We start from the raw sequence: 27557 nt of genomic DNA, 5'->3' as shown, positions 1-27557 counted from the left end.
TGCTTTCTCTTGCTTCGATATACGCAAAGGAAAAAGTTGGAAATAATTATTTTTTGTTTGGTTGTAATAAAGGATAAAAAGAAGATGGTATATAATAAAAATTAGAGAGAAAAGGTTAGCTACATAGTTAGTAAGGAGGATGAGACTTTCTTAATTAAATAAGAAAGAAAAAATATATATATTTTAAAAAATTAAGACCTATTTGATAACTATTTTAAAAAACAATTTTATATTGAATAAAAAAAAAAACATATTTTACAAATTGAAATTTTTTTTTTGTTTTCTGTTTTAAAAATTAAAAAAACATGATGTTTTCGAGAGATATCTTTTAATTATTTTTTGTCGTTTTTATTTGTGTTTTTAAATATTATTTTTTAAAAAAATTATATAAACATATAGAATAACTAAATATATAACATTAAATATAAAAATTATTTTTAAAATATTGAAAATATGTTAAAAACATTTAAGAAATTTTACAAAACATCCAAAAATGTAGTTTTTAAAAACAATTATGAAAAACAATTTTTTGAGAGTAGGATAAAAATCTGTTTGGAAACTTAAAATATTTTTAACATGTTTTTAATATTTTTAAATATGTTTTAAAAATAAATTTTATGTTTAATATTTTATTTTTAATCATTCTATATATTTGTATAATTATTTTTTTTAAAACAGTCTTTAGAAAAACAATAGAAGATTTCTTTTTCTCTAAAAACACATTATTTTATGTTTTTTTTTTTAAAAAAAAAACAGAAAAATAGTTTGTGGTTACCAAACGGTTTTCTTGCATTTTTGTTTTAGAGAATAAAAAATATTCTCAAAACCAGTTGCTAAATAGGCCCTAAGTTTCTACTCATATCTCTTAAAATTTTATCTATATACACTTAATTATTATAAGTTTGAAATTTTATCAAATACCTAAAAAACATATTTGATAATAAGAAATAAAAAAAAAAATTACTTTTAAAAATTTAAAATAAGATATTTTTTTGAAAATATATTTTAGCTATTTAAGTTGTTTCACTTTTTTTTGGAGCTATTTTAAAAAATAATTGTACAAATATGAAGGATGATTAAAAATAATGTATTAAAAATAAAAATCATTTTCATATATGTATGTGTAATGTGTGTTGATAAAAAATATTAATTTTAAAAGTACATATTTAATATCAATGAGAAGATAAAATTTTGATTAATTAAATACCAATACTTTATTACATTTTTGTAGTTCATTTAATACAAATATTGTAAGTACATTTGTTGGACATAGTTTCTCTATTCCTTCCCATGGTTTCTCCATGCATAAGAAATTCTAAATTTACCCATGTATTTGTTTAAAATCCTTATCTATTATTATTATTTTCCATTTGATATATTGGTTTTTATAATATCTATAATTTTGTTTATGAGTTTATATTTTATTTAAATTTAATTACTATGAGAAAGTGCGTTTCCATATACCGAAAATAATTCAAGTTTGATGCACTCATTGATCAAAGATAGTATTTATATCGTTAAAAGGTAATACTTGATAATTAAAGGTACAAGTCCGAAAAATCATAAAAGAACTATACATATGTCCTTTGTTTTTTGACAAGTTCATTCAAGAATAAGTCATTCTAAACCCGATATTAATTTTTAAAACAAAGAAAATATTTTTATCGTTTATACACATGATTTTCACAATTCAACAAGTTTATTCAAAAATAGACTGCTTGTGACCCTTGATTCATTTCTAAAATCAAGAAAATATTTTTTTCGTCGTCTTTTCAATTGTGGTGTAAAAAAACTAGAGAGACATAGTCTTTTCTAAAAAAATATTACAATACCTCACATCAAAATTTGTACGTAACCAAAAAGTGCATGAACCGAACACAATTTTCCCAAATCACTACAATAAAAATATATAAAAATTAATAAAAAAATATAGTCGCCGTGATTCTTTTGTTTGCAACAAGCAGCTTGATGGATTTGACGGGATGGAGACAGTCATCGTGATTCTTTTGTTTGCAACAAGCAGCTTGATGGATTTGATGGGATGGAGACAAAGGAGTTGATATATTTAAGAGGAAATATACTTGATTGGTGAAAACTCAACACAATCTCTAAGAAGCTTTATATTTGGTTATTTTTTAGCAAAAAATTAGCCACTTTGAGTTTTCCACACAAAAGTCCAAAAATTTAATTTCATTCTTCTTCTTAGTGGTTTTTACTAAATACAAACCTCCATTAATTTAAATTTTTATCAAATATCTTTTTGTATCATTTTTGTTTATTATTTTCATTTACCTTTTATTTTATTTAAAATAAAAAAATATTTAATGAAATTTCAAAATAATGAAACTTCTTGTATTTAATCAAAACTTTCAACAAATTTTTTTTAAAAAGGCCTCCACATTGTGGAAAATCAAACTAAAAAAATCGAAAGTCGGTTTACAATCTACCAATCATTTTACTTGAAAAATTAAAAGATAATACTTTTGAGTTATATGTGAAAGACTTATTCATTTAGTTATTTATTAATCTTACATTAAAATTATTTTGTTTTCCAATTTTAATATATTGTCTGTTCAAACTATATGGATGATAATTTTTTTAAATAAGAATTTTTTTAAAATTTTTTAATGTAATTATTAAATACAATAAAAACTATAAATTTATAAATATTTTTGAAAAATAATTATACATTTATCCTTATTTTTTTTTATATTTTTAAATATATTCAAATTAAATACATCATCATTTTGATACTAAATATATTTTTAAATACTTCATATTATTTCATAGAATCACAAATTTTATCACATATATTATTTTTTTAATAAAATAATTTTAATATGTATGTTATTGTTTATTTATCATTTTTGGGAGCTTTTTTTCTAATATTTCTGTTATTTTGATGAATTTTCATCTCAGCAACATTTTTTCAAACATTTTCAGCCCAATATTTCTGATATTTTTAGAAATTTCCAGAAAATTCAACCATCGAATTTTGATCCTTGCGTGTGCTTTGGTTTAGTCCGTGGTCCAAAATTTGCTAGTCCCTTCGCATTTTGCCTTCCTTGGGCTTCCCCAGAACAATCTGGCCCAATTTGATAGCCATGACGATCCCGATTCCAACCCACGACGTGCAGAGCAGCAAACAATGTAGTCCACGTTCAGCCCCATCCAGACCCACTAAGGTCCCACGAGATCCGACAAAACCACCCTTCTTCCCATCTCTCTACAGAGTACAGGCCAGCTGAAAATGGAAGCTCTCCCTCTCATCACTCCTCTCTGCCTCATTGGGAGCCACAAAACGCAGCGTTTTAGGGTTTCTCTCCATCAAAACTACTCCCCAAATAGGGCTTTAGCTCGCAAGGTACATATACATTCTGAAATCTTTTAATATCTCTTTTGCAGTATAAATTGTTGCATGAATTCCGTACTGTTGTGTAATTAAATTCATCCGTGTTTGATTCTTGATTTTTTTTTTTCTTTAAATTTCATCTGTGAAATTTAGATGATGAGATTTTGAGAGTATAGAGTAGAAGAGAGGTTACTTTAATGTTTATTTTCATTTGTCGATTTCGTGCCTATAATCTTGAGTTCTTAAACATTATCGATTACACTTGCTTGCAGTATTTATTCTCATTTTTAAAAATTATAAGAAAAATTTGTTTTATACTTCATTTTCTTAATTTATCTCCCGGATGTGTGAATCATTTCATTGGTGTATGGGAATTGCAAGTGATTACTAAATTGTTGGAAATTATGGAGTGAGTGTTTTTTTTTTTAAAGATTTATTGCTTTTCTCAGACTTGCCATTTTTGAATTTTCTCCTAATTATATCCTTATATGGCCTACAGCTGAAAATGCCCATTTCCTGGGGATCAAACCCCTCTTAGATTGAATTGTCATCGGCTGAACAAACTTACGAAGTTTGGGGAGTGCAGATACAGTTCAGGGTCTGAAGTTTTTGCTTACTTTTATTTTATTTCATGAGGACGCTATCCTAGTAACTTGGCTAAGCTGGTGGTACCTTCCAGCAATTTATGTCAATTGTTTAATATGTGGAAAGTTTGATGTGTATGTCCAGACATATAATTTGAAGTAAAATCATTTTATTGGTAACCTGGATGCACTGGGGGGAGGGGGCTTTGGAATAGTTTTTTTTTTTTAATAATTATTATAAATTTTAGGCTATGTTTGGTTCCAGAAAATTTGAATGAAAATGTGAGGGAAAGAAAATAGGGAGGAAAAGTGGAAGGAGTAGATTTAAAGTCAATAAATTATTTTTATATGTTACTTTAAACTCATTTCACTTATTTTAACTCTTCAATATAAAGATTAAATAATTTGAAAATATATAAGTTTTTAATTAATATTAATTATATTTGATTTTCTTTGATATTTTCCAATGGACAACCAATCATCAGAAAATTATTTTTCTTAGCCTTTTTTTTTCTTTTCTTAATACTTTCCAAGAACCAGACATATCCTTAGCTTTTCAAATCAAAATTTAGTCCTAAAATCTAAAGTTGAATAATACATGCAATGCTCCCATGATAAGGAAGAGAAAAAGAGCTTTGTATGAGAAGGTAAACTAAACAATGTATAGAGATATTTTACATCAACTCCCAAAATAACAAATAATATTCTAATGAAAAACTATGAGGTCAAAACAAGGATTCCGACAATACTGATCTAAAACTCCTCAATATCCAACACTAGGTTGATGGACATTTGAATTTCATAAATCTTTCCCCTTCATGCCTGAATCTCCCACACTTCTCTCGCTTTGCATCACAAAGAAACCTCTCATTGCTCCTAGTAGGTCCAAATCAATCTAGAATGCCACCAGATCAAAACTGACTTATCATGGGTCGGCCATGGAATTTTGAAATGTAAGGCAGAAGTGCTTTGAGGTTTTAGCAAATTCAAAAATGTTTTTATGAAAGAAGTATGAACTTTGAAAGAATCCTCAAAAATGGTTTAATCTTTAATGCAAGAAAAGTGTTTATCAAAGTCTCTCTAAACTAAGTGAGATGTAGTGTGTGTGTGTGTGTATAAGGGAGAGAAATAGAAGTAGAAAAGAGAAATTCCAATGAATTACAAATATTATTAATCAAAAGTCTTAAAGTGTGTAACATCACTAGGCCTATATATAGTTAGACAATTCTAACTCTAGTAGGAATTAGGAAACTAATTTTAGTAATCCTAACTCTAATAAAGTTTTATTACTAAATAATTAGAATCCTAAAATAAATAATAAATAGAAAAATAAAATATTATCAATTTTTGTATTGATGCTGAGCATAAGTGTTTAATTTAATATCTTAATCTCCTTCACTTCCTCCCAACTAAAACTTTGGTCAATTATATTGCAAATATTATTCTAAAATATTGAGATCAAGTCGATGAAACTCCTTGTTTGTAATTCAAGTATCATCAATAGTAGGATGATCTTTCCATCGAACAAAGAATCGTTGGTCACCACTAGATGGAGAAGTAACATGTTGATCGACTAATACATACACAATCACATCAATTAACGCCAAGAAAGCAGGAGGAGCACGAGGAGGATTGCCATATAGGAACAGAAGAAGGTAAAATTGGGGGCTCAAATTTGCCACATTGAAAATTGGACTTATAGTTATGTGCAATGGCAAATTATGCAAATATCATTGGATTCAAGCCTTCCAAGGATAGGGAATAGGCAAAGTGAGTGAAGATGAAGTGTCTTTATAGAATTTTTAGGGTAGCACCAACCATAACATAATCACCCTCTTTGAACTCTATTCTTGTGATGTGCATTAGCAACAAGTTTATAATCAGCATTACTTAAAGCAATTTTTCGTTGTCTTTCAATATGTAAGTCATGAATAAGGTTAGTAAAGGCCTAGGTGGAATCACAAGGATTTGTAATCAATAGGCAGAGGAACAAGATCAAGGGGTTAGTGAGGTGAAAGATCATGAACAGCTTCAAAAGGACTTTTTCCTTATGGACCGATTAACTGAGGTATTGTAAGCAAACTCAGTGATGGGTAAAACAAGATCCTGGTTACTAGGTTTCTCACTGACTAAGCACCTAAGCAAGTCACCTAACTATGATTAACAACTTCTATGCAACCTTTTGTTTGAGGATGAGAAGTAGAGAAATACTTCAAAATGGTTCTTAACAATTTCCAAAGTGTTTTCCAAAAATAGCTAACAAACTTGACATCCCTATCAAATACTATTATTGAGTTGAAAAGATATTTTTTTTATTCAACCTGATTTTTCCACTACATAAAACTCTAATTTATAGAGTTACAAGATACATAAAACAGAAGCCAGAGATAACCTCTTGGCTGACCTGAAATCTAGGAATAGAAAAATAAATTTAAAAATAAACAACCTGATCAGATAAGATAGTTGCCTAACAAACAAATCTAATTTGATCTTTTATTAAATAATACAAATTTAAACTAACTAAAAAACGTAATCTTTCAACACTCCTCTTCAAGCTGGTGAATAGATCTTTAGATTGCATTTATATATCTATAATTTCATATTTTATCAGATTCTTTAAATTTGTTATTTGTGGATATGTTGCAACAGTGTAGGAACTTGATTGGTATTTCTTGACATATAGAATAAACTATTTAGACATTTGTTTGATGCGCTGGTTGAGTTTCTAATGCCAACATACACATGTCTATATCTATTTGTAATTGTAGGTTTGTCTTTCAATAGACAGTGTCTCTTTTAACTTTTGTGCTTTTGTTATGCTTAGAACAGTTATTCTGGCACTGGAAGCAGGAAAGAAGTGTTGATGGCAAAGATAATTATGTGGATTGTACTCCTTTGATACAAGCATTAAGCAGAAAAAGGTTGCCTCATGTCGCTCAGGAACTCTTATTTGAGATGAAATCTGAAGGTTTTCTACCTAATAATTCTACCTTGTCTGCTCTAATGCTGTGTTATGCAGATAATGGTTTGTTTCCTAAAGCACAGGCTTTATGGGATGAAATTATTAATAGTTCTTTTGGGCCTAATATTCAAATAGTTTCAAAACTGATTGATGCTTATGGTAAGATGGGACATTTTGGTGAAGTTACCAGAATTTTGAATCAGGTAAGTTCAAGGGATTTCAACTTTATGCATGAAGTTTACTCATTGGCTATCTCTTGCTTTGGAAAGGGTGGACAGCTTGAAATGATGGAAAATGCATTAAAGGAAATGGTCTCAAGGGGTTTTCCAGTGGACTCTGCCACTGGAAATGCATTTATTAGATATTATAGCATTTTTGGTTCTCTGACGGAAATGGAAGCTGCTTATGACCGCCTTAAAAAGTCTAGAATCCTCATAGAGGAAGAAGGAATTAGGGCAATGTCATTTGCATATATTAAGGAAAAGAAATATTATAGATTAGGTCAGTTTCTGAGGGATGTTGGTCTTGGTAGGAAAAATGTGGGAAATCTTCTGTGGAATCTTCTTCTGCTATCCTATGCTGCCAATTTTAAAATGAAAAGCTTGCAAAGAGAATTTCTGGAAATGGTGGAAGCTGGATTCGCTCCTGACCTTACTACATTTAACATCCGGGCTATGGCTTTTTCTAGGATGTCTTTGTTCTGGGATCTCCATCTGAGCCTTGAGCATATGCAACATGTAAAGGTTGTTGCTGACCTTGTGACTTATGGCTGTGTTGTTGACGCATACTTGGACAGAAGACTAGGAAAGAATTTGGATTTTGCTTTGAAAAAGATGAATATGGATGATTCTCCTCTAGTGTCAACAGATCACTTTGTGTTTGAAGTTTTGGGGAAAGGAGATTTCCACTCAAGCTCAGAGGCATTTTTGGAGTCTAAGAGGAATGGTAAATGGACTTACAGGAAGTTAATTGCAACATATCTCAAGAAAAAATATCGGAGTAACCAAATCTTTTGGAATTATTGAGAAATGGTGGATGAAGGTTTTCTCTACCTAATGTATGAGAAGAAAGATCTTATACTTCAGTATTTTACTGCTTATTTTTGAATGTCATATAATCTTCAGCTTTCACTTTGGCTTATGGCACAAGAAGGTGAGATAACCTGGGATATGTGCTCTTCTAGATACTACTTAGGTAAGTGCCTAGTATTGTAAATTTATCTTGAAAGATGTCACTTACAACCAATTTCAATGCCAAAATGATATTTAATCTTAGCCCTTGTGATGGCTATCCATTTTCAGAGGGAGGGACATATTGGGACATGGTTGAGATGGACAAGCTGACAATGTCATCTTGGAGGTTAAAATAATCTCAGCATCTTGAAGTTTAACAGGATCCTTCATTCAAAATCATGAAGCAATACAGGCAGAAAAGATACTCCATTTGGAAGGTTTTTCATTTTCATAATAAGCTTAATTTCAAATTAGCCATCTGTGACATTGTTCCTTCCTGACCATTGAGAAGAAAATATGAAAATAGACAATTATCTGCATACTGGCCATGGAAAAGAATATATTAAAACAGAAAATTATCTGTCAAATCTTTGAGCTTATGTTATATGTCTGGCTCTTATTTTTTTTAATTATTATTATTATTATTTTTGTTTAGATTAAAACCTACCCCATGCTTATGCTCCATATATACTGCTGTCAGACTTATATTAACAAAAACTGCTCTAATACCTAACTGAAGTCTTGATTCTTTATTTATTTTTGAGATGTATGATGCACTTTAGGAAAAGATTAAGAACCTGTTTGGGAAGTTTTTCCAAAACAATTTTCAAAAAATAGTTTTTATAAACAGTTCTCTAATGTTTTCTAGAACAGAGGTATGTTTGGGAACTTGAAATATTCTCAATCTGTTTTTTATGTTTTCAAGTATCTTGTAAAAGTAAATTTTATCCATATTTTTTAATCATTTTCCATATTTGTATAATTAGTTTTTTAAAACAACCCCTAGAAAACAAGTGAAAACAACTTAAAATAGTTAATATGTTCTCAGAAAACACCATGTTTTCATAACAATTTTCAAAACCCTGTTATGGAAACAATTGACAATTCAACGTACTTTTATGTTTTTTTATTCTCAAAAGAAAAAAACTAGTATTGAGAATAGTTCCCAAAAATAGCCTAAAATTTTAACCTAAATTCCAGTTTTCCTTTATTTTATTTTTAGGAATTTATGACTTTGTGTTCAGAAATTTCTCAACTGTTTGATGGAAATTTCTTACATATGGATAGGAACCTATTTTGTTTTTACTTTGAATTCTATTTCTACTAAGAGAAACTTTTACCTAAAACCTTATTTTAGAACATTGATCTAAAGATCTTTTTAACTTATTTTTCTTGGGGAGGGTTGAAGTATTGTACTTGTAGCATAAATATAGCACTTCTTTGTATGTCTCATGTATGTATACATGACCAATTTGTGCTAGTGCTTTGATGGACTAGATATCCCTTGGCTAATATCATAATCATTGAAGCAATTAACCATTTGTCCCATGAACTTAGAGTTCTTCTGATGAAAGAAACTAAATTAAAATCTATTTTTGTTGTTATGAATGGGAGAGCTCTCCATCTTAAATTAACTTGGCATTTGGATTCTTTGCTTGTATGAAATTAAAAGGTGGGCTTGGTGAAACATGGGTCCTACATGTAACAATGAGTAGTATAAAGATGGAATATCAGAGTATATGTACCTATGAAAGAAAATATTTAAAGTTGATGTGTGTGTACACTATATTTTGTAGTTGGTGTAGTGTGATCATGGTTTATCTCTCTTTACTATGCGTTTAGGGGCCTTTTCCCTTTTAGCATGGAGGTGGATGCACATTTAATGCATGTGGTTGCTCTCAACCCCATATTGTATCTCAAAAGAAGTGGAAAAATGTGTATGGGCTAATAAGTTGGAAAACCTGGAGTTAGGGGAAGAAGAGCTCACTTTATAGAATTAATTTACTCTGCTTTCCTGGTTCTCTATTACTTACTAAGATCAATAGAAGGGTTATGATGGGAATTAGGTCCTAGTTTAGATTGTGCAGGGCAGAAGAAAGTGGTATAGTGCATTGACTTTCTTTGTAGTGTGAATATTTATATAAAAAAATGGAAGTTGGAACAATGGGAGTACTGGACTGACTTTTGGTTCAGCCCACTGATCAAGAAATAGACTTTAGTTGCTTATAGAAAAGCCAAAGCCAAAGCATAATCTATTCCTAGTATTCTCACAGAGTGGGAAGGTTAAACTTCAAGGCATATGGGACTCGGCCATGGATGCTGTCTCATGGAAGTAGCCACAAGCTATGGCCCAACACAAATAGCAAGCTAGGAAGCTGGCAGAAAAAAAAAATGTTTGATTTATAGTTGCATTAAGAAGTGAATGAGGAAGATGAGGACAAGCAAGTGGAAAATGAGGATGAGCTTGGAGATAATGAATTGCTTGAGGATGAAGATTTTGATCTAGTGGAGACAGTGTTGATTTCAACTCAGGAATGAACTCCATGAAAAGTTAGAACTCATGGAGACACTGGTAGATTTTGAATTATTCTTAATAGGAAAAAGTATGATTAGAAGCCTAACTAAAAAAAAAAAAAACTAATATAATAAAAGTCTAATCAAAGTAGAAAACCTAAATATATAAAAACCAAATTTGAGTGAATTCTTAAATGTAAACTAATTTTGAATTCTTAATTGTAAACCAATTCTATCTTTACTACACTAAGGTGTTTTGGCCTTAACATGCTTATTGAGTATTCTGGGTAGAGAGAAACTTGGCTTTGATGAGAAAACCTTTTCCATTTTCGCATATCACACGATGAATCTTTCTCATTTCTTCCTCTATAATCATCAATGTATGTTAGCTAGCTAGGTTGCTCAACCATTGCACTAAAATAGCTTGTATTGGTTGTCTTTTTTAACCTTGGTTTAATAGTTTCGATACCATTCTCCACTAACCTAACTCTCACATTCAAAACATTGTTCTTTTTAACTATTTCATTTTGATTGACATTTAGTGCCTTAGAGCTATTGATTGTGTTTAAAGTTTGGGCCTTATAATTTAGGTTTTTTTTCTTTTTAGGACTCCTCTTGTACAACTGTAAATTAGTTAGGACTTTTCTCCTTTTATGACTCTTCATGTATAGTTGTAAATTAGTTACTCAGAGATTTGAATTGATTTGAATTACAATGTATATAAGGAATTATCCTTTCCTAGAATAGGGGAGGCTATATATATATATATATATATATATATATATATATATATTCTAGTGTATCTCTTGATTTTCAATAATAAGAATACTTCAGAATTTCACATGGTATCAGACCAACTCTAGGTTCTTGGTGTGCTTGGTGAAAATTTTGAGTGTCACTTGTCCTTATTTGATTTTTTATGGTGTTTTTATTCCTCGACCTTCATTGTTGTGTTTGATTTATTGACCTTCATGGTTGATTTCTTTCTGATTTGTTCCGTCTTTGATCACTACTATTATGTTTGAAATGTTAGACTATTCTTGGCACCAATTCTACAAAGGCAACATTTTGAAGTGCCTTTAAGCAAACCACATAGAAACCATAAACCCTCCAAGCTAATTACCGCTTTACTGAGAAGAATTATCTTCAATGGTCTTAATTGGTGCGAATCTTCGTAAAGGGTGGAGGACAACTAAAACATTTAATTGGCATAAGACCAAAGCCTGGAGATCCAAAATTTCAAAGTTGGGATGAAGAAGATTCCATGATCATGTCTTAGGAGATTCTGAACATGTATGTTTTTTACCCTTGAAATTAGCTAAACATGTATGTCTTTTGACAACAGCTAGGGAGATTTGGGAATTCATCCAATAAACATATTAAAGGTTACGAGATTATTGTCAAATTTTTGAAATTGAGGTGAAGATTTCGACTAAAAAACAAGGAACCAGATCTATATCTGAATATGCTAATATCATGAAGAATTTGTGACAAGAAGTTGACTGCTACTAGAACATTCAAATGAAATGTAGTGAAGATGCAAGTGGCTAGCCAAGGTTTTAGCTAATAGGTTAGGGAAGGTGGTAGGAAAGGTGGTTTCAAGGCCCAAGGGGCGTTTGTGGAGGGTAGACAAATTCTAAATGCAATGCTAATTGCTAATGAAGCCATTGATTCGATCTTGAAGAATGATGAGTGTGGTATCTTGTGCAAGCTTGACATAGAGAAGGCATATGACCATGTGGACTGGTCTTTGCTTCTCACAGTTATGCAGAAAATGGGTTGGGTGGATCAAATGGTGCATTATCACTGCAAGTTTCTTTGTGTTGGTTAATGACACCTCTATTGGTTTTGTTTCAAAGCTTAAGGGGTTTGGGGCAAGGAGATCCGTTATCACCTTATTTATTTGTGATTGCTATGGAGGTGTTTAGTTTTCTCCTAAAGAGGGGAGTGAATGGAGGTTTTTTGTTGAGCTGTAGGGAGAAGGGAAAGAGTGGAGAAGGGGTTCGGATATCCCACTTGTTGTTTGCTAATGACACCTTGGTGTTTTGCCAAGCTAACCAAGATCAGATGACCTATCTTAGCTGGTTGCTTATGTGGTTTGAGGTTGTGTCAGAGTTAAGAATAAATTTGGAAAAAAGCGAATTAATCCCAGTGGATAGTGTGGTGAATATTGATGACCTTGCTATGAATTTTGGTTGTAGAGTGGGCAGCTTCCCTTCCACTTATTTGGGACTTCCTTTGGGTGCATCGATTAAGTCTGTGATAGTTTGGGATGGAGTGAAAAAGCGGTTTCGTAGAAGGTTGGCTATGTGAAAGAGACAATACATATCTAAAGGAGGGAAGACGACCCTCATTCGAAGCACGTTGTTGAATTTACCATTTATTTGATGTCATTGTTGTGCATGCCAAGCTCAGTTAGATAGGAACTAGAGCATATTCAAAGGGATTTTCTTTGAGGAGGTGGAAACTTGGAGCAAAAACCTCATTTAGTGAGATGGGCGTTGGTGTGCTTAGGTAAGAAGAAAGGGGGTTTGGGAATCAAGTGTCTTTCCACTTTTAATAAGGCTTTTCTTTGCAAATGGAACTGACGGTTTGCGAATAAGAGAGAGGCTTTGTGGAATCAAGTGATTAGAGGGAGGTATAAGGAAGAAAGAGGGGGTTGGTGTTCTCGGGAAGTGAGAGGGGTGTATGGTGTTGGGTTATGGAAAGGGATAAGGATGGTTTGGGACATTGTGGGTACTAGGATTTCCTTCTTTGTAGGTAACTGTTGAGAGAGAGAGAAAGAAGAAAGACCTTGATTCTCATTAATGTAATGATCTACTTACAATTGAGAAATATATATATATATATATATATACAAGGCTAAGAGTCCTACAAGGCTAAGAGTCCTAACTACCATACATGTGTCCTACCATATATGTGTCCTATATTAACAAGGAAAGGTTATACACTATAAATACATTATATTCAACACTCCCCCTCAAGCTGGAGCATATACGTCATATGCACCAAGCTTGTTACAAATATATTTAATCCTAGGACCTCTGAGAGATTTAGTGAAGATGTCAGCTAGTTGATCATTTGAATTAACAAAACTTGTAGCAACACATCCTGATGCGATCTTCTCTCTAATGAAATGACAGTCAACTTCAATATGTTTGGTCCTTTCATGAAAGACTGGATTGGATGCAATATGTAATGCGGCCTGGTTATCACATATGAGTTTCATCTGTTCATCCTTTCCAAATCTCAACTCTCGAAGAAGATGTCTCAACCATATGAGTTCACATGTTGCCAAAGCCATAGCTCGATACTCGGCTTCAGCGCTAGATCTGGCCACTACATCTTGTTTCTTACTCTTCCAAGATATTAGATTACCTCCAATAAAAACACAGTACCCTGAAGTGGAACGTCTATCTGTGGGTGAGCCAGCCCAATCTGCATCTGTGTAACCAACAACCTGAGTATGACCTCTGTTCTCGTACAACACACCTTGGCCTGGTGTACTTTTGATATATCGAAGAATCCGGATTACAGCATCCCAATGGCTATCACATGGTGACTGTAGGAATTGACTAACAACACTCACAGGAAAAGAAATGTCTGGACGAGTAATGGTGAGATAGTTCAATTTACCTACAAGCCGTCGATATCTCCCGGGGTCTCCTAAAGGCTCCCCCTGTCCTGGTACAAGTTTGACATTCAGATCCATAGGTGTGTCTACCGGTTTACAGTCTAACATACCGGTTTCTTCCAGGATGTCTAAAGCATACTTCCTTTGGGAAAGGACCATAGCAGAACTGGATTGAGCTATCTCAATTCCCAAGAAATACTTGAGTTTCCCCAAGTCTTTGGTCTGAAAGTGGGTAAAAAGGTGTTGCTTTAGTTTCTGAATACCATCCTGATCACTGCCTGTAATGACGATGTCGTCCACATAAACAACCAGATAAATACACTTCCCCAAAGAGTTATGATGATAGAAAACTGAATGGTCTGCTGTACTGCGAAGCATGCCAAACTCTTGAACAACAGAACTAAAACGGCCAAACCATGCTCGAGGAGATTGTTTCAAGCCATATAGAGAACGGCGTAACCTGCATACTAAACCAGACTCCCCCTGAGCAACAAAACCAGGAGGTTGCTCCATATAAACCTCCTTGGCAAGATCACCATGAAGGAAGACATTTTTAATATCCAATTGATAAAGAGGCCAAGAACACATGGCAGCCATGGAGAGAAGCAGACGGACAGAAGCAATCTTGGCAACAGGAGAGAATGTGTCACCATAATCAGAACCATAAACTTGAGTATAGCCTTTAGCAACTAAGCGGGCCTTAAGGCGATCAACCTGACCATCAGGACCAACCTTAACTGCGTAGACCCAACGACAGCCAACGGTAGATTTACCCGAGGGTAAAACAACAAGATCCCAAGTGCCATTAGAGTGCAGAGCAGCCATTTCATCCACCATTGCCTATCGCCAGCCTGGATGGGAAAGAGCTTCATGGGTGCTCTTTGGAAGAGAAACAGAGGATATAGCAGAAACAAAAGCAGAATAGGGTGAAGATAATCGATGATAACTCAAAAAATTGTAAATAGGATGAGGATTACGAGTAGAGCGAGTACCTTTCCGAACAGCAATGGGTAAGTCATTAGGAGAAGGCAGAGCCGAGGTAGGTGAAGCCGAAGGGATAGGAAGTGAGTCAGCAGGTGCCTCAGCAAAAGGGAGAGGAGCAACGACACGAGGGCGACGATGATAAACCTGAAGTGGTCGAGGAGGCATAGCATCAGGTGGGGAGACAATGGGAATAGGCAAGACTTCAGAAACAGGAAGAGACTCAGAAGTGGTGGAAAAGAATGGTGAGTCCTCAAAGAAGGTGACATCAGCGGAGATAAAGTATCGATGAGTCTCAAGGGAATAACAACGATAACCCTTCTGAAGTCTGGAGTATCCCAAGAAGAGACACTTCATGGCTTTGGCGGAAAGCTTGTCCTGTCCAGGAGTGAGAATATGAACAAAGCAAGTACAACCAAAGACACGAGGAGGAAGGAAATAAAGTGGTTGGTCAGGGAAGAGAAGGGAGTGAGGAATCTGATCATGTAAGACAGAGGAGGGCATACGATTAATCAAATAACAAGCGGTAAGAACAGCGTCCCCCCAAAAACGAAAAGGAACATTACTGTGGAGGAGGAGAGTACGAGCTGTCTCAACAAGATGTCGATTCTTGCGTTTAGCTACCCCATTTTGTTGAGGAGTATGAGCACAAGAAGACTGATGAAGAATCCCATGATGGGACATAAACGAAGTAAATGGTGCTGAAAAATATTCCCTGGCATTGTCATTGCGTAACACACGAATAGAAATATTGAACTGGGTTTGGATTTCAGCATAAAATTTCTGGAAAATAGAGAATAACTCAGCTCGATTTTTCATTAAAAATAACCAAGTACATCGAGAATAGTCATCAATGAAAGTGACAAAATACTGAAATCCTAAAGTAAACGCAGTCCGACAAGAACCCCAAACATCAGTGTGGACAAGCTCAAAAGGAGACTTTGCCCGATTATTCAAACGCTTTGGGAACGAGACACGAGTATGTTTCCCAAGCTGACATGACTCACACGGAAGTGACGATAAAGTGGAAAAACGAGGGACCATCTTCTGGAACTTGGAGAGACTAGGGTGGCCCAGACGATTGTGAATGAGGAGAGGAGCATCAGTGGAAATGCAAACTGCAGGAGATGAATCCGAGGTGAGGTGATAGAGGCCTTGAGACTCACGTCCTATGCCAATCGTCTTCCCCATATTCCGGTCCTGCAAGGTCACAAATTTATCAGAAAAGGTAATAGAGCAATTAAGAGTACGAGTGATTTTGCTGATGGAAATAAGATTAAAAGGACATTCAGGAGTATAAAGGACAGAAGTGAGAGGTAGAGAAGGTAGAGGAAGGGCCAAACCAATACCTTTAGCCACAGTTTGAGAACCATTAGCTAAGGTAACAGTAGGTAAAGCAGAGGTAGTAGTAATAGAGGAGAAAAGATCCTTATTACCAGATAAGTGATCAGAAGCTCCAGAATCTAGAATCCAGGGTTCAAGAGAAGATGTGTGGGTAAGGCAGGCAGAGGCATTACCAGGCTGGGCAACAGAGGCAACAGAAGCCTGAGATGCGGAAGAGCTCGGAGGCTGAGGTAGCGGAGAATCAGAGGACTGGGCCACATGGGCAGTGCGAGGAGGTCGTCCATGTAACTGATAGCAACGATCGCGAGTGTGGCCAAGTTTATTGCAATAGGTGCAATGAGGACGTTGACCTCTACCTCGGGTACCACTGCGGCCTCCTCGAGAGCTAGTTTGAGAAACTAACACAGAAGAATCTGAAGTACTATCAGATGGCAAAGTCTGAGTGGAGGAGATACGGAGGAGGCGAGCAAACACATCATCCAAGGACGGAACTGATGAACTACCAAGAATCTGATCGCGACAGGCTCAAGATCCGGACGGAGGCCAATAAGAGTAAGAACCATGAAGAACTGGTCAAGCTGTGTTTGTTGAGCCCCAACATCAGGAGTAAGAGGCATCACAGTCAAGAACTCCTCCTTAAGAGAGGCAATCTGGCCAATATAAGTAGATAGATCCAAGTCCTGTTGGTTGAGATGGACAATAGCAGAAGCCACCTTATACAGACGCTGGATATCATTCGTATATAATCCTTTGGCCTGAGTCCAAAATTTAAAACAAGTTTTGTAGGCCCGAAGATGAAGAAGAATCTTGGGATCAACCGATTGCCATAATACACTACATAACTGTGCATCTATCTTCCTCCACTGTACGCGGTCAACCTCAGGGATATCTGCCTCCTGTGTAATCAAGTGATCCTCATATCCTTGACCCATAAACCAAAGTTCAACAGAGGCAGACCAGGAAAGATAATTGTCACTGCCAACCAATTTCTCCGAAGTAATCATAGGAGAGCCAGATATAACAGCGGAAAAAATGGAATTTTTAGTAGTCATATCTACTTATCTGGAGAATGAAGTATGTTTGGATCGAAGAGAGCCCTAATACGGCTTTAGATTGTGGCGTGGCACCACCGAAAAAGGGAGACGGCCTCAGATCGCGGCGTGGTACCACCAGAAAGGTAGAAGAACACTTCCCAAGGCACGTGCAGGGATTGGAGTGGAGAAAAAGTAGTCGGAGCTTCGCCGGAAAGACTGTTTGGAGGGCCGACGGAGACAAAAATCCCCAAAAGAGGTATGTGCAGGGCTCGGATGGGAGAACCAGGGAGGTAGGGAGGCTGGTCGGCGTCAGGCGAAGCTGGAGGAGGAGGCGCGTCGCCGGAAAAGGCCTCACGCGCCGGCGCGTGAGATGCAGCCGCCGGCCGGAAAATTGCGCGTGGGCGGCGCGTGGAGGCTCTTTTGGTGCTGGTACCTTCACAAAAGTTGGAGATCTCCTCCAGGCGCTCCTTCTGGTATGGTCGGTGTCGGAAAAATACGTCGCCGGAAAAGTTCGCCGGCGGTGAGTGGTTTCTGTCGACGATCCGAATGTTCGGAAAGTATTGGGAGATGAGGAAGGTGACCGGAATGAAACACGGTCACCGGAAGGTTTCCCGGAGTTGATGACACGGGAAACAGGAAAGAATTAGGTTTTCTTCCTTGGCTCTGATACCATGTTGAGAGAGAGAGAAAGAAGAAAGACCTTGATTCTCATTAATGTAATGATCTACTTACAATTGAGAAATATATATATATATATACAAGGCTAAGAGTCCTACAAGGCTAAGAGTCCTAACTACCATACATGTGTCCTACCATATATGTGTCCTATATTAACAAGGAAAGGTTATACACTATAAATACATTATATTCAACAGTAACGGGCAGGGATTCTTCTTTGAGTGTGTCCTTCCCAACCTTGTTTGCTTTAGGTATTGATAAGGAGGCATGGGTGGTGGATATTTGGGACCCCTTGGCTGAGGGGAGTCGGGGGGAACCCTTGTTTCTCAAGATCCTTTAATGATTGGGAGGTGGAGGAAGTGGAAAGCTTCTTGGGGCGGCTGCATAGGAAGAAAGTGTGCGGTGATGTGGAAGACATGGTGTTTTGGAGTGAAACAAAGAGTGGGAAATTCTTGGTCAAATCCCTCTAAAATGCTCTAGAGTTGGGCAACCCTTTTTTATTTCCCTCAAGCTGCATTTGGAACATGTGGGTGCAGCCCAAGATAAGCTTCTTTGCTTGGGAGGCTATGTGGGGCAAAGCTTTAACTATGGATTTAATTCAAAAAAGAGGGTGAGTTTTGGCAAATAGATGCTTTTTGTGCCATGAGAAGGAAGAGACTATGGACCACCTTTTTCTTCACTGCTCTAAAACAAGGGTCTTGTGGGAATTGTTCTTTACATTGGTTGGGGTGTCATAGGTGCTTCCTTCTTCAGTTAGAAAGACTCTCCTTACTTAGCATGATTCTTTTGTGGGCAAAAAGTGTAAGAAGGTGTGGAGAGCAGTTCCTCTATACATCTTTTGGACGGTTTGGAAGGCGAGAAATAGATCGGTCTTGAATGATGACGTGTTTTCGATCCAGAGACTCAAATACCTTTTTGTTTTTTCCCTTTGGTCAGAGGCAAAGTTGTTTATAGCTGATCGCCCGCTAACTTTAGTTAGTTTTTTTGATTGGTTGGGCTCTAGTTAAGGTTGTTTTTTGACTCAACTGGGCACTTATTTTTCTTGTTCCTTTTGACCGTTTTGACGGTGGGTGTATAGGCACTGTATACCTTGAGTCGCTCTTTTGGCTTTTCTTTTCAATAGATCTTTTCTTTACCTATATAAAAAAAATGATTAGGTCTTCAGAATCTCTTTTTCTCTCCACCCACATTGCTTTGTTTACTACTCTATACGTAAGGTATGTGCCTAGTTTAAACAAAACCCATAGGGATGATGCTTTTTTTTTTGATAAGTAAAACCCACAGAGATGATGCTTAATTACCAACACACCATCAATTTCACCACCACCACCATCACCACTGTTGTACCACCTACCTGAATATTTACAACATCACTAGTGTCATTGCAACTGCCTCTTATCACCGATGCCTCTACCACCAACAATGCTAACATTTCATGGCCACTATCACAATGACCACCTCCTTCAATGCCATTACCACCACCATTCCAATCCCATCATTAGCCTCTACCACTAGCACCTTTTTTCCGTTCCCATCAATACCACACTGACAAAAGCTTTCTTGTTTACATTTAAAACTTTTGTTTGCATTACAATTTACTACCTTGGAGTTCTTTCTTAGCAACAAAGAGCGGAAAAGAACCAATAAATTTTCCTTCTTTTAGTTTACCAAAACATGAACTTCTCATATCATTTACCCAGCTAGAAAGATGAGCTTGGGCTTGTCAAGACACTAACACTTTCAGAAGTATCAAAAACGAAATTCAGTTATATTCCTCTTACAGAAAATTGTGCTCTTGACGAGGCTGACAATTTCAGATGGGCAATTGTACTCCTATGCTAAAAAAACCAATTGACTCCTGGCCTTTTATTTCCTGTACCAGTCTGAGCAAATCCTGCTGTCCTTTGTCTCCTGGTCCTAAAAAAGAAAAGGAAGTAAATGAGCTTCCCAGAACATCCGATGTTTGCCCCAATCTCATAAAATATAAAACATGTTTCTCAGTTCTTACTTTACATTCTTTCTGTCATAGATGATATGCTTGAACGGCCCCGTGAACTAATATATCCAGATAGTGTCAGCTGAGGGTTACTCATCACTTCCTGCAATAAATTTCTCACAAAAAAATTTAAATATAATCACCACTGACCTATATTTTTAATCTGGGTTTGTACCCTATTTGGTATGTCTAAAGAAAATCAATTCTTTGAAACATTTTTTTTTTTTTTTAATTTTGGTATTTTCTAGAAACAGTTCCTACAAATTCTGTTGTGAAATTTTCAGAATCTTCTCACTTATATAATCATTCAAACAGTTGAACAAAAACAAATGCAACTGCATATTGTCAACTCACCTGGACTCTTGGGGAGGCTACTGTAGTGCTGTCTAACATTATGCTGGACATGTTTTCTTCTGCTAGTGTTCTCAATCTGTTAAGCTCAGGTAAGACAACATTCCCAAGATCTGGTCTGTCTTTCCGTCTCAGCTCTGCGCACTGAAGAGCTAATTTGGCAAACTTCAAGGCCTCTTCAACTGGCCAATCATGAACAGCTGGGTCAAGCACCTCCGCAAAAGTCCCCTTCTCAATAGCCCGTTCCACATAATGAGTCAAACCCATTGGGGGTTTGGCAGTAATTATTTGCAGAAGCATAATCCCGAGTGAGTAAATATCCGATTTTGTTCCAAGCATTCCGGTTTGCTGATACTCTGGGTCAATGTAACAGAAAGTCCCGGCTGTTGATGTCATGAGATACTGTGTTACACTGTCGGCCACAGATGGAGGGACAAGCCTGGCCAAGCCAACATCACTGATCTTGCTGACAAAGTTACGGTCAAGCAAAATGTTGCCAGGTTTTAGGTCACGATGCACTAATGGTTCTGGCTTGGTCTGGTGGAGGAAAAGAAGACCTGTGCCTATCTCTGCCGCAATCTGGAATCTTAGTTGCCATGGAAGAACTGGGGTGTTCCCTCGCCGGAAGAGATGGTCATCTAAGCTCCCATTAGCCATATACTCATAGACTAGGCAACCATACTCTGGACAGGCCCCAAGGAGGAGAACCATATTGGGATGCCGTATGCAGCTTAGTACTTCAACCTGCATTTATGAAAATAAATCCAAAGAAAATGAGAAAACATTTATCTGCATTTTATGATTTCAAGTTTGAGAAGTGTGAATGTTGAAGTGTTCCTATCAAAAACACAACTCATGGAGTGGCAATAGGTTAGTTCTATTAAATAAATGTGTTAAACTTCATCTAGGGAGGGCTAGGGGCTGAATCTACTAAAACCTCAGTTTGATGCCTGAGAAGTCCAGGCTTGATTTCTTACTTTATCTCACCAAGTAGTATTCACTAGCTAGGTTTGATTTGCTATGTATAATTTCAAGATATTGTTGAATATTCAAAGTTTTGTAGGCAAGATGTTATTTGATTGAGTGTTAACATTAGGTTGGTGCTTGTAAGTCCCACACCTCCTGCTGAAACTGTGACCTTCCTTGAGCTGCATCTGGACGAAGAACCTTTATTGCAACTGGTGTATGATCCAAATAACTCTTGTATACAGGGCCATAACCTCCTTCCCCAATCTTCCGAGACTCTGAAAATAACTCAGTTGCTGCTTCAATCTCCTCAATGGTGTATTTCCTGTACCTGAGATCAGTTTGTGCCAGAGTATCTAGCATCTTCTTTCTTTCCTCTGCTTCTTTTATTGCTACCATTTCTGCATTAATTCGCTTTTGTGCTTCCAGTTTAGCAATCCTCTGAGATGCTTCAGCTGCCTCAAGGGCTGCCTTAGCCTTTGCTTTCTCTCTCTCTGCAGTTGCTAATGCAGCTTCCTCAGCTAGCCTTGCCTCTCCTAATCTCTGTGCTTCTTCCATTTTCCAGCGATGGAGTTCCCTTGCCTGTCATGGATATTAATTACAACTTACACTGGTATCCCAGATTCTCAAAATAAAGGATTTGAATTTTTTATATTTCTTCTGGATGAGTCATTTTGAAATTTTCTATCTTTCATTGTTTCAATCAATATTAAATGAAGCTATGTTAAAATAAACTTCCTACATTTCATTGTAGTTTGACTGAGAATTGACACTAATACCAAACTCAGAAATTTAAAGCTTGCACGGTACCGTCTGTTTTGCTGACAGTGCTTCCTTGCAAGCTGTACTGTACATGTCCATTGTTTGCTTGAGCTCAAGCTTGAGCCTCCTCATCTCAGCTTCCACATCTTCCTGTGATCATTGCAACATTTAAGTGTTAGTCTTCAATTGTGTAGGCGTGTGCATGTGATTTTTACATGTTTCTACATGTGATACCAAGCTATATGAATATCTTTGATGCAAAAAGAGGATCCTGGTGCATGATTCTAACTTTCCTGTGACAAAATCCTCTGGATTTTGGAAAAGTTTTGACAGTATGAAACTGTCCCTGACCCTGGTGGATGATTCTAATATTCCTGTGAAAAGATCCTTGGAATTTTGAGAAAGTTCTGACGGTATGAAACTCTCCCTGGTTACGAGTTCAAAACTGATTTTATCATGTACAATTCAGTTGTTTCTGGAATGCTCTCCATTATTTACAAATATTGGAAATAGATGCCCAATTATTCAGAAAGCTCCTTACATCTCCCCTCACACCCAATATGAAGTGCTCTTTAGTCCTCTCAAATTCATTTTTCAAAATTTTTTCCTCAATTCCAGAAATTTCTTGCTTAGTTGTATCATTGTGCTTCCTGTGTTCTTCTCATGGTAGTTTTCTGATTGATTTGTGGATCTTGTTATGCTGTTATTCTGGTTTGTCACTATGATGTTTGTCAAAACCATCCTAGTTGTCTAAAAAATGTATGAAAAGCCACCAAGAAGAGGGGAAAAATGGAAAAGAAGACACAACAAAGAACTAAATTTGCAATCATTAAATGAGAGCATGCATGAAAGAGAAGCTTAAATTGAGAACTACCTCACTAAGCTCCCAGCATAGGCAGGATGTATTTTCCAGAAGATATAAAGCTTTGGATTATCATATCATATCATGTTCGTAATAATCAAGTTTATGACTGAAAGAATGTTAAGTCTGTGTTAATTGGTGGGTGCTTATGCATAACTATGCCCTTTTCAGAGACTACGTCCATACCATGCTTTGTGATGCCCATGACAATCTCCCACTTTCATTGGAGGATGATGAAAGGTCAAGTGAATAGTTCAGCTCAGATGACCTGCCTCCTGATGATGCAAAGCTTCTGCAGTCCAGTTCTGAGCCATTTGACAGCCGAGTGTTCAGGTCAGAGCTGTTTGAAAGCCTAGGGTTCATCTCTGAGCCAATTGACAGCCGAGTGTTCAGGTCAGAGCTGTTTGAAAGCCTAGGGTTCATCTCTGAGCTGTTTGAAAGCCGAGGGTTCATTCCAGTGTCCAGATTGTCATACGAAAACGGGAAAATGCGATCGATGCTTGGCCTTCCTGAGCTTACAAATGATATATCAGTTTCTGGCACTGAGAGCTCCCCATAAGATTTACTTAGTGAGGCTCTACCTCTAGTGAAGGGTGACCTGTTCCACAAGTTATCAGGTCAGTTCTCTCATAACTAAGTATTGGGGTGGCTTCAAACCATTACAAATTCAACACATTTTTATATTATTATGATAGCAGTTACAAAGCAATTACCAGCCAACATATGACAGTATCCATTTAAAGATCTCAGAACCTACTTGGTTCCCTCTCTAGGGCCTGACACTCTGACTATGGGTAGTATAAAACATTACTTCTTCAAAAGTGATGTTATTTTATTCTAATGATAAATTGCTTACTAGTAGACAAACTAAATGTGTTGCAACAAAGAATGGGAAGTAACTTTGACACTAGACAAAGCTTAAGGGTACAAATAGGACAAGAAAAGGGTCATAGTATAAGAAAACCTTGTGCTAGACCTTTTGTAAAAAAAACAATTAAATAACTTTCTTTAGTTTGGATGTTACTTAAGAGTGAAACTGTCAATTCTTTTTCTGAATAGATAATGGTCATCAGTATCAACATGCCTGGGCTGTTGTTTTACCTCCGGGTGGGGTAACTGTAATGAAACTTACTTGATTTCAAGGTTGTTCAAGTTGTGGAGTCCAAATGATGACCTCTCAGAGGCTGAAATAGGATACCAGATAATGTTATAAATAAGTAGTTAGAGAAGCTAGTTCAATTTGGAAAAAGAGCTTAATATATAGAATTACAATAGCAGACCTCTTGTGCTACGATTATGTTTAAGATGTGCTTCAGTTGGATCAGGAGTAGGGCTAGCTTGGTTTTGATGGAGAGAAGATGCAGTTGGGGGAGGAGAGGGATTCGGTACAGGACGTGTGGCAGATCGCACTGATGTGATCTTTCCTTTAGAGATGACATACACAGTGCAAAAGTCTGGTGCTGCTTTCAAGACGCTGCTTGGTACATCTGTGGTCTTGAATCTTCTGAGAAGAAAGGTTATGACATTAAGACGAAGTTGGAATTACTTTTGAGTTATGGATGGCTGCATTAACTCATCGCAAGTCAGGAAGGTGTTGCTAGTTCTGTTATCTCCTACTAGCTGAACCTTCCATATTATTAGGTTACACTTCACTGTGCTTGCAAACTATTGGAATGACCCAAATGACCTCGTATTTGCTTATATAATATTTTAATTTCTTTGCTATTGTTTGAAAACCAAAAAGATTTAGGCATCCAAATTAATTGCTGTGTGCAGCTGTAGTTTTCCTTTCAAAATTGTCTTTGACAGGTTTACTTTTTACTGAAAGCCAAAAATCAAAAACCTCCTTTTAACTGGAGATTTCTTTGTGCCTATTATCTTTGAGATTTCTGCAAAGCAGGTTCTTGCTTAAATTTCAGTTTTGATATCCATTTCAGTCAGGGTCAAGATTCAAATGAAATTTACCTAAATCTTGGAAATCCTTCAGGAGCATATTGACTTTGAAGAGTTTTTTATGTTAATTGTTCTGAATTCTGCAGCATCTAAGATAATTAGAATTGTTAGAAATTGAAAGAATGCAAGAACTTTTAGCATCAAGATGTTTCGGTTTAAAGGGGAAAAAAAAAAAAAAAAACAAAATTTGGAAATGTTTGGTTAAGGCTAGTAACTAAACTAGTCATCGTGTGCACTTAAATTTTCTGTTTAACTCGTAGTTGTATGGTTATGCATTCTGTTTTATTTTGAGTTGAGTATATGAATGCACAATGTATGATGGATGATATTTGAGCTGCTTCCTCCTTGATTAAAGAGAAGAAATTTGGTTTCTCTGTTCGTGTAATTTTGTAGAATTTTCTTATATTATGTTTTGGTGGTAATGCTGGTAAAAATAGGCAACAGATAGCCTTACCTGATAAATCCACTCCTTGATGGGGCACCAACAACTAAAATCTCAATTGAGGAGGCAGTAACAAAGTTGATTATTGCTTTTGTTATATCCGTGTCTTCCAGTATGACTTCGTTACATTGAATCTATTGCAAAGAGCAAAACATGTAAACAACAGAAGAAACCACTAGTTAGTATGAAACATGAGTTTCTTTTTTCCTCTTTAAATTTCTTACTTTTTCTGAGGGTGAGCAAAGGATGGTTATGTGGCTCACTGCCCGGTTGTTTATATCATAGGCAAGATAGCTAGTAAATAAATTGGTGACTATGTGTGTTGTTTTGATAGAATTGTATGTATCATCTCATTGTTAACAGAAATGAAAGAATGGAAGGTATAGAGCTGCAGAACCCACATCCTTGCGCGTACAAAAGCATCGGAATGGAAGAAACAACTCCCTGGCCTGATTATCAAGTTGCTGCTTGTAAGCTCTTGCAACATCTTCATTGACATCGGAAATGGCGACCTGATTCCCCACTGCATCCATGAAAAGGAGAAAAAGGATGAAGAAACAGAGTTGTGGAAGAAATGCAGAATGTGAGATTTTGTCATTAATGTTCCTTTTTTTTTACACTTCTATTAGATGGGGTTACCTGTATACCAGACAACAATAGAAGCATGTTCTATCTTTTTCTATCTAAAAACAATATCGTGATTTTCCAATGCAATGCATTCATTTTCTTGGAAACTAAAGACGAGATGGAATGGGAGACTGTCAAAAGAAAAAAAGAAGATGAAAAACCAAAAAGCATATCAAGTTTATCATGTGTATTATCATGAGACGAGACTGAGGAACGAGGGAGAGAAGATGAGTTTACATGGGTTGGGAATGGAAGATGCTTTTTGTTTAATATGAAGGAGTGTTACAGATTGGCCCTTGCTGAGAAGATGATCAACAGCCCATTTAAGAGCATATTGACTCCCTTTGTCCTTATCTATTGCCACTGCCACCTCTACCTTCTTTTCTCCATACCCCGTTCTTGACATCCCTCTCTCTCTCTAGTCCCTCTCTCTAGCTAGAGAGATGAGAGAGAGAGAGAGTTGCAGTCTCTTCAGAACAATGGAGAGACAATAAGGAAAACCTCTTCCTCTGTCTCTCCCTCTCTCCCACTCTCATTATATTAAGCTATTTCGGTTGAACCAAAATAAAGACCACCCATAAAGAAAGCCTTTTTGACTCTCCATGACATACACAAGTTCCCCCTAGGCTGTAAATTCCATCATTGCCGGGCGGTTAGTTTTTTTTCTAGGTTTGAGTTCATCTCCCAAAAATAGCTTCATCTGAGAAATCTACTTACTATCTTGCAAAAGTAATCCAAAAACGATTGTTATTTTGGTGGGATGTAAGTCATTTGCTTCATAATTAACATGATAGGATAGGTTCAAGCCTATTGAACTTGGGAATACCAAGTCAAAATTAATTGAATATATATATAGTTAGGATCTAGTGAAGGATAAAATTATTAGTTTTTATGAAAATATTGGTGATTGGATTTTATGGAGTTATTGACGAAAATTTTAACAAAAATATCGATAGATGAAAATTGATCAAAAAATTAGATAAGTATTGGAGAAAACTTAAAAAAAAAAAAAAGATGAAAAAAAATTATATATATATAATAAATTTGAAAAACATGTTAATGTAAAAACAATGATATATTTAGTTTAAATATTAAAAAATATAAAAGAAATGACAATGTATGTATAAGTATTTTTTATTTAAAATTATTAGTAATTTTATTTATAAATTTATACTTATTTTAAATTTAAACATTATACAAAAAACATATTGAGATAGTTAAAATTTATTTATTTACAATAGTTTTATCTTAATTGATCTATAATATATATGCAAAAGATTATATCATATGATTTTAAGAGACGATAAAATAAGTAATAACACACGTATTAATTTTTTTTACTAAAGAAAATAACATATATGTATAATAATATTTGTAAAATTTTAAAATAAAGTAAACTTGAAAACATATTTAACACTAAAATAATGATCTACTTGATTTAAATATATTCAACAAAGAATGATGATATGTTTATGATTTTTTTTTATATTTAATTAATATAG

The 27557-nt window shown here is 35.6% G+C and overlaps 2 protein-coding genes across 6 annotated transcripts; one reads left to right on the top strand and one right to left on the bottom strand.

The window, feature by feature from the left end:
* The first annotated feature begins 3168 nt into the window (after positions 1–3168).
* Positions 3169–26167, top strand: LOC117925153 (pentatricopeptide repeat-containing protein At3g42630). Of its 4 annotated transcripts, XM_034844051.1 has the most exons (6): positions 3169–3364; positions 6766–8092; positions 8200–8348; positions 23205–23650; positions 24359–24624; positions 25792–26167. In XM_034844051.1, the coding sequence occupies exons 1-2, from the start codon at positions 3251–3253 to the stop codon at positions 7921–7923; spliced, it is 1272 nt and encodes a 423-aa protein (XP_034699942.1). In that variant the 5' UTR covers positions 3169–3250; the 3' UTR covers positions 7924–8092; positions 8200–8348; positions 23205–23650; positions 24359–24624; positions 25792–26167. The 4 variants fall into 4 exon arrangements, with proteins under 4 accessions (XP_034699942.1, XP_034699941.1, XP_034699943.1 ...); XM_034844050.1 differs by lacking the exon at positions 24359–24624; XM_034844053.1 differs by lacking the exon at positions 24359–24624 and having other exon boundaries at positions 3292–3364; positions 6761–8092.
* Positions 19570–26520, bottom strand: LOC117925152 (U-box domain-containing protein 52-like). 2 transcript variants are annotated; one of them, XM_034844048.1, is made up of 11 exons: positions 26293–26520; positions 25830–25951; positions 25441–25562; positions 24314–24537; positions 24166–24217; positions 23220–23631; positions 22220–22321; positions 21563–21991; positions 20447–21187; positions 20105–20195; positions 19570–20013 (listed from the first exon to the last, which is right to left on the bottom strand). In XM_034844048.1, the coding sequence occupies exons 1-10, from the start codon at positions 26459–26461 to the stop codon at positions 20106–20108; spliced, it is 2463 nt and encodes an 820-aa protein (XP_034699939.1). In that variant the 5' UTR covers positions 26462–26520; the 3' UTR covers positions 19570–20013; position 20105. The 2 variants fall into 2 exon arrangements, with proteins under 2 accessions (XP_034699939.1, XP_034699940.1); XM_034844049.1 differs by lacking the exon at positions 19570–20013 and having other exon boundaries at positions 20099–20195.
* Positions 26521–27557: the final 1037 nt, after the last annotated feature.

Source organism: Vitis riparia, chromosome 11, assembly GCF_004353265.1.
Source record: "Vitis riparia cultivar Riparia Gloire de Montpellier isolate 1030 chromosome 11, EGFV_Vit.rip_1.0, whole genome shotgun sequence".
In the NCBI taxonomy this organism is placed as follows: domain Eukaryota; kingdom Viridiplantae; phylum Streptophyta; class Magnoliopsida; order Vitales; family Vitaceae; genus Vitis; species Vitis riparia.
This window is presented reverse-complemented; position numbering and strand designations above follow the sequence as displayed.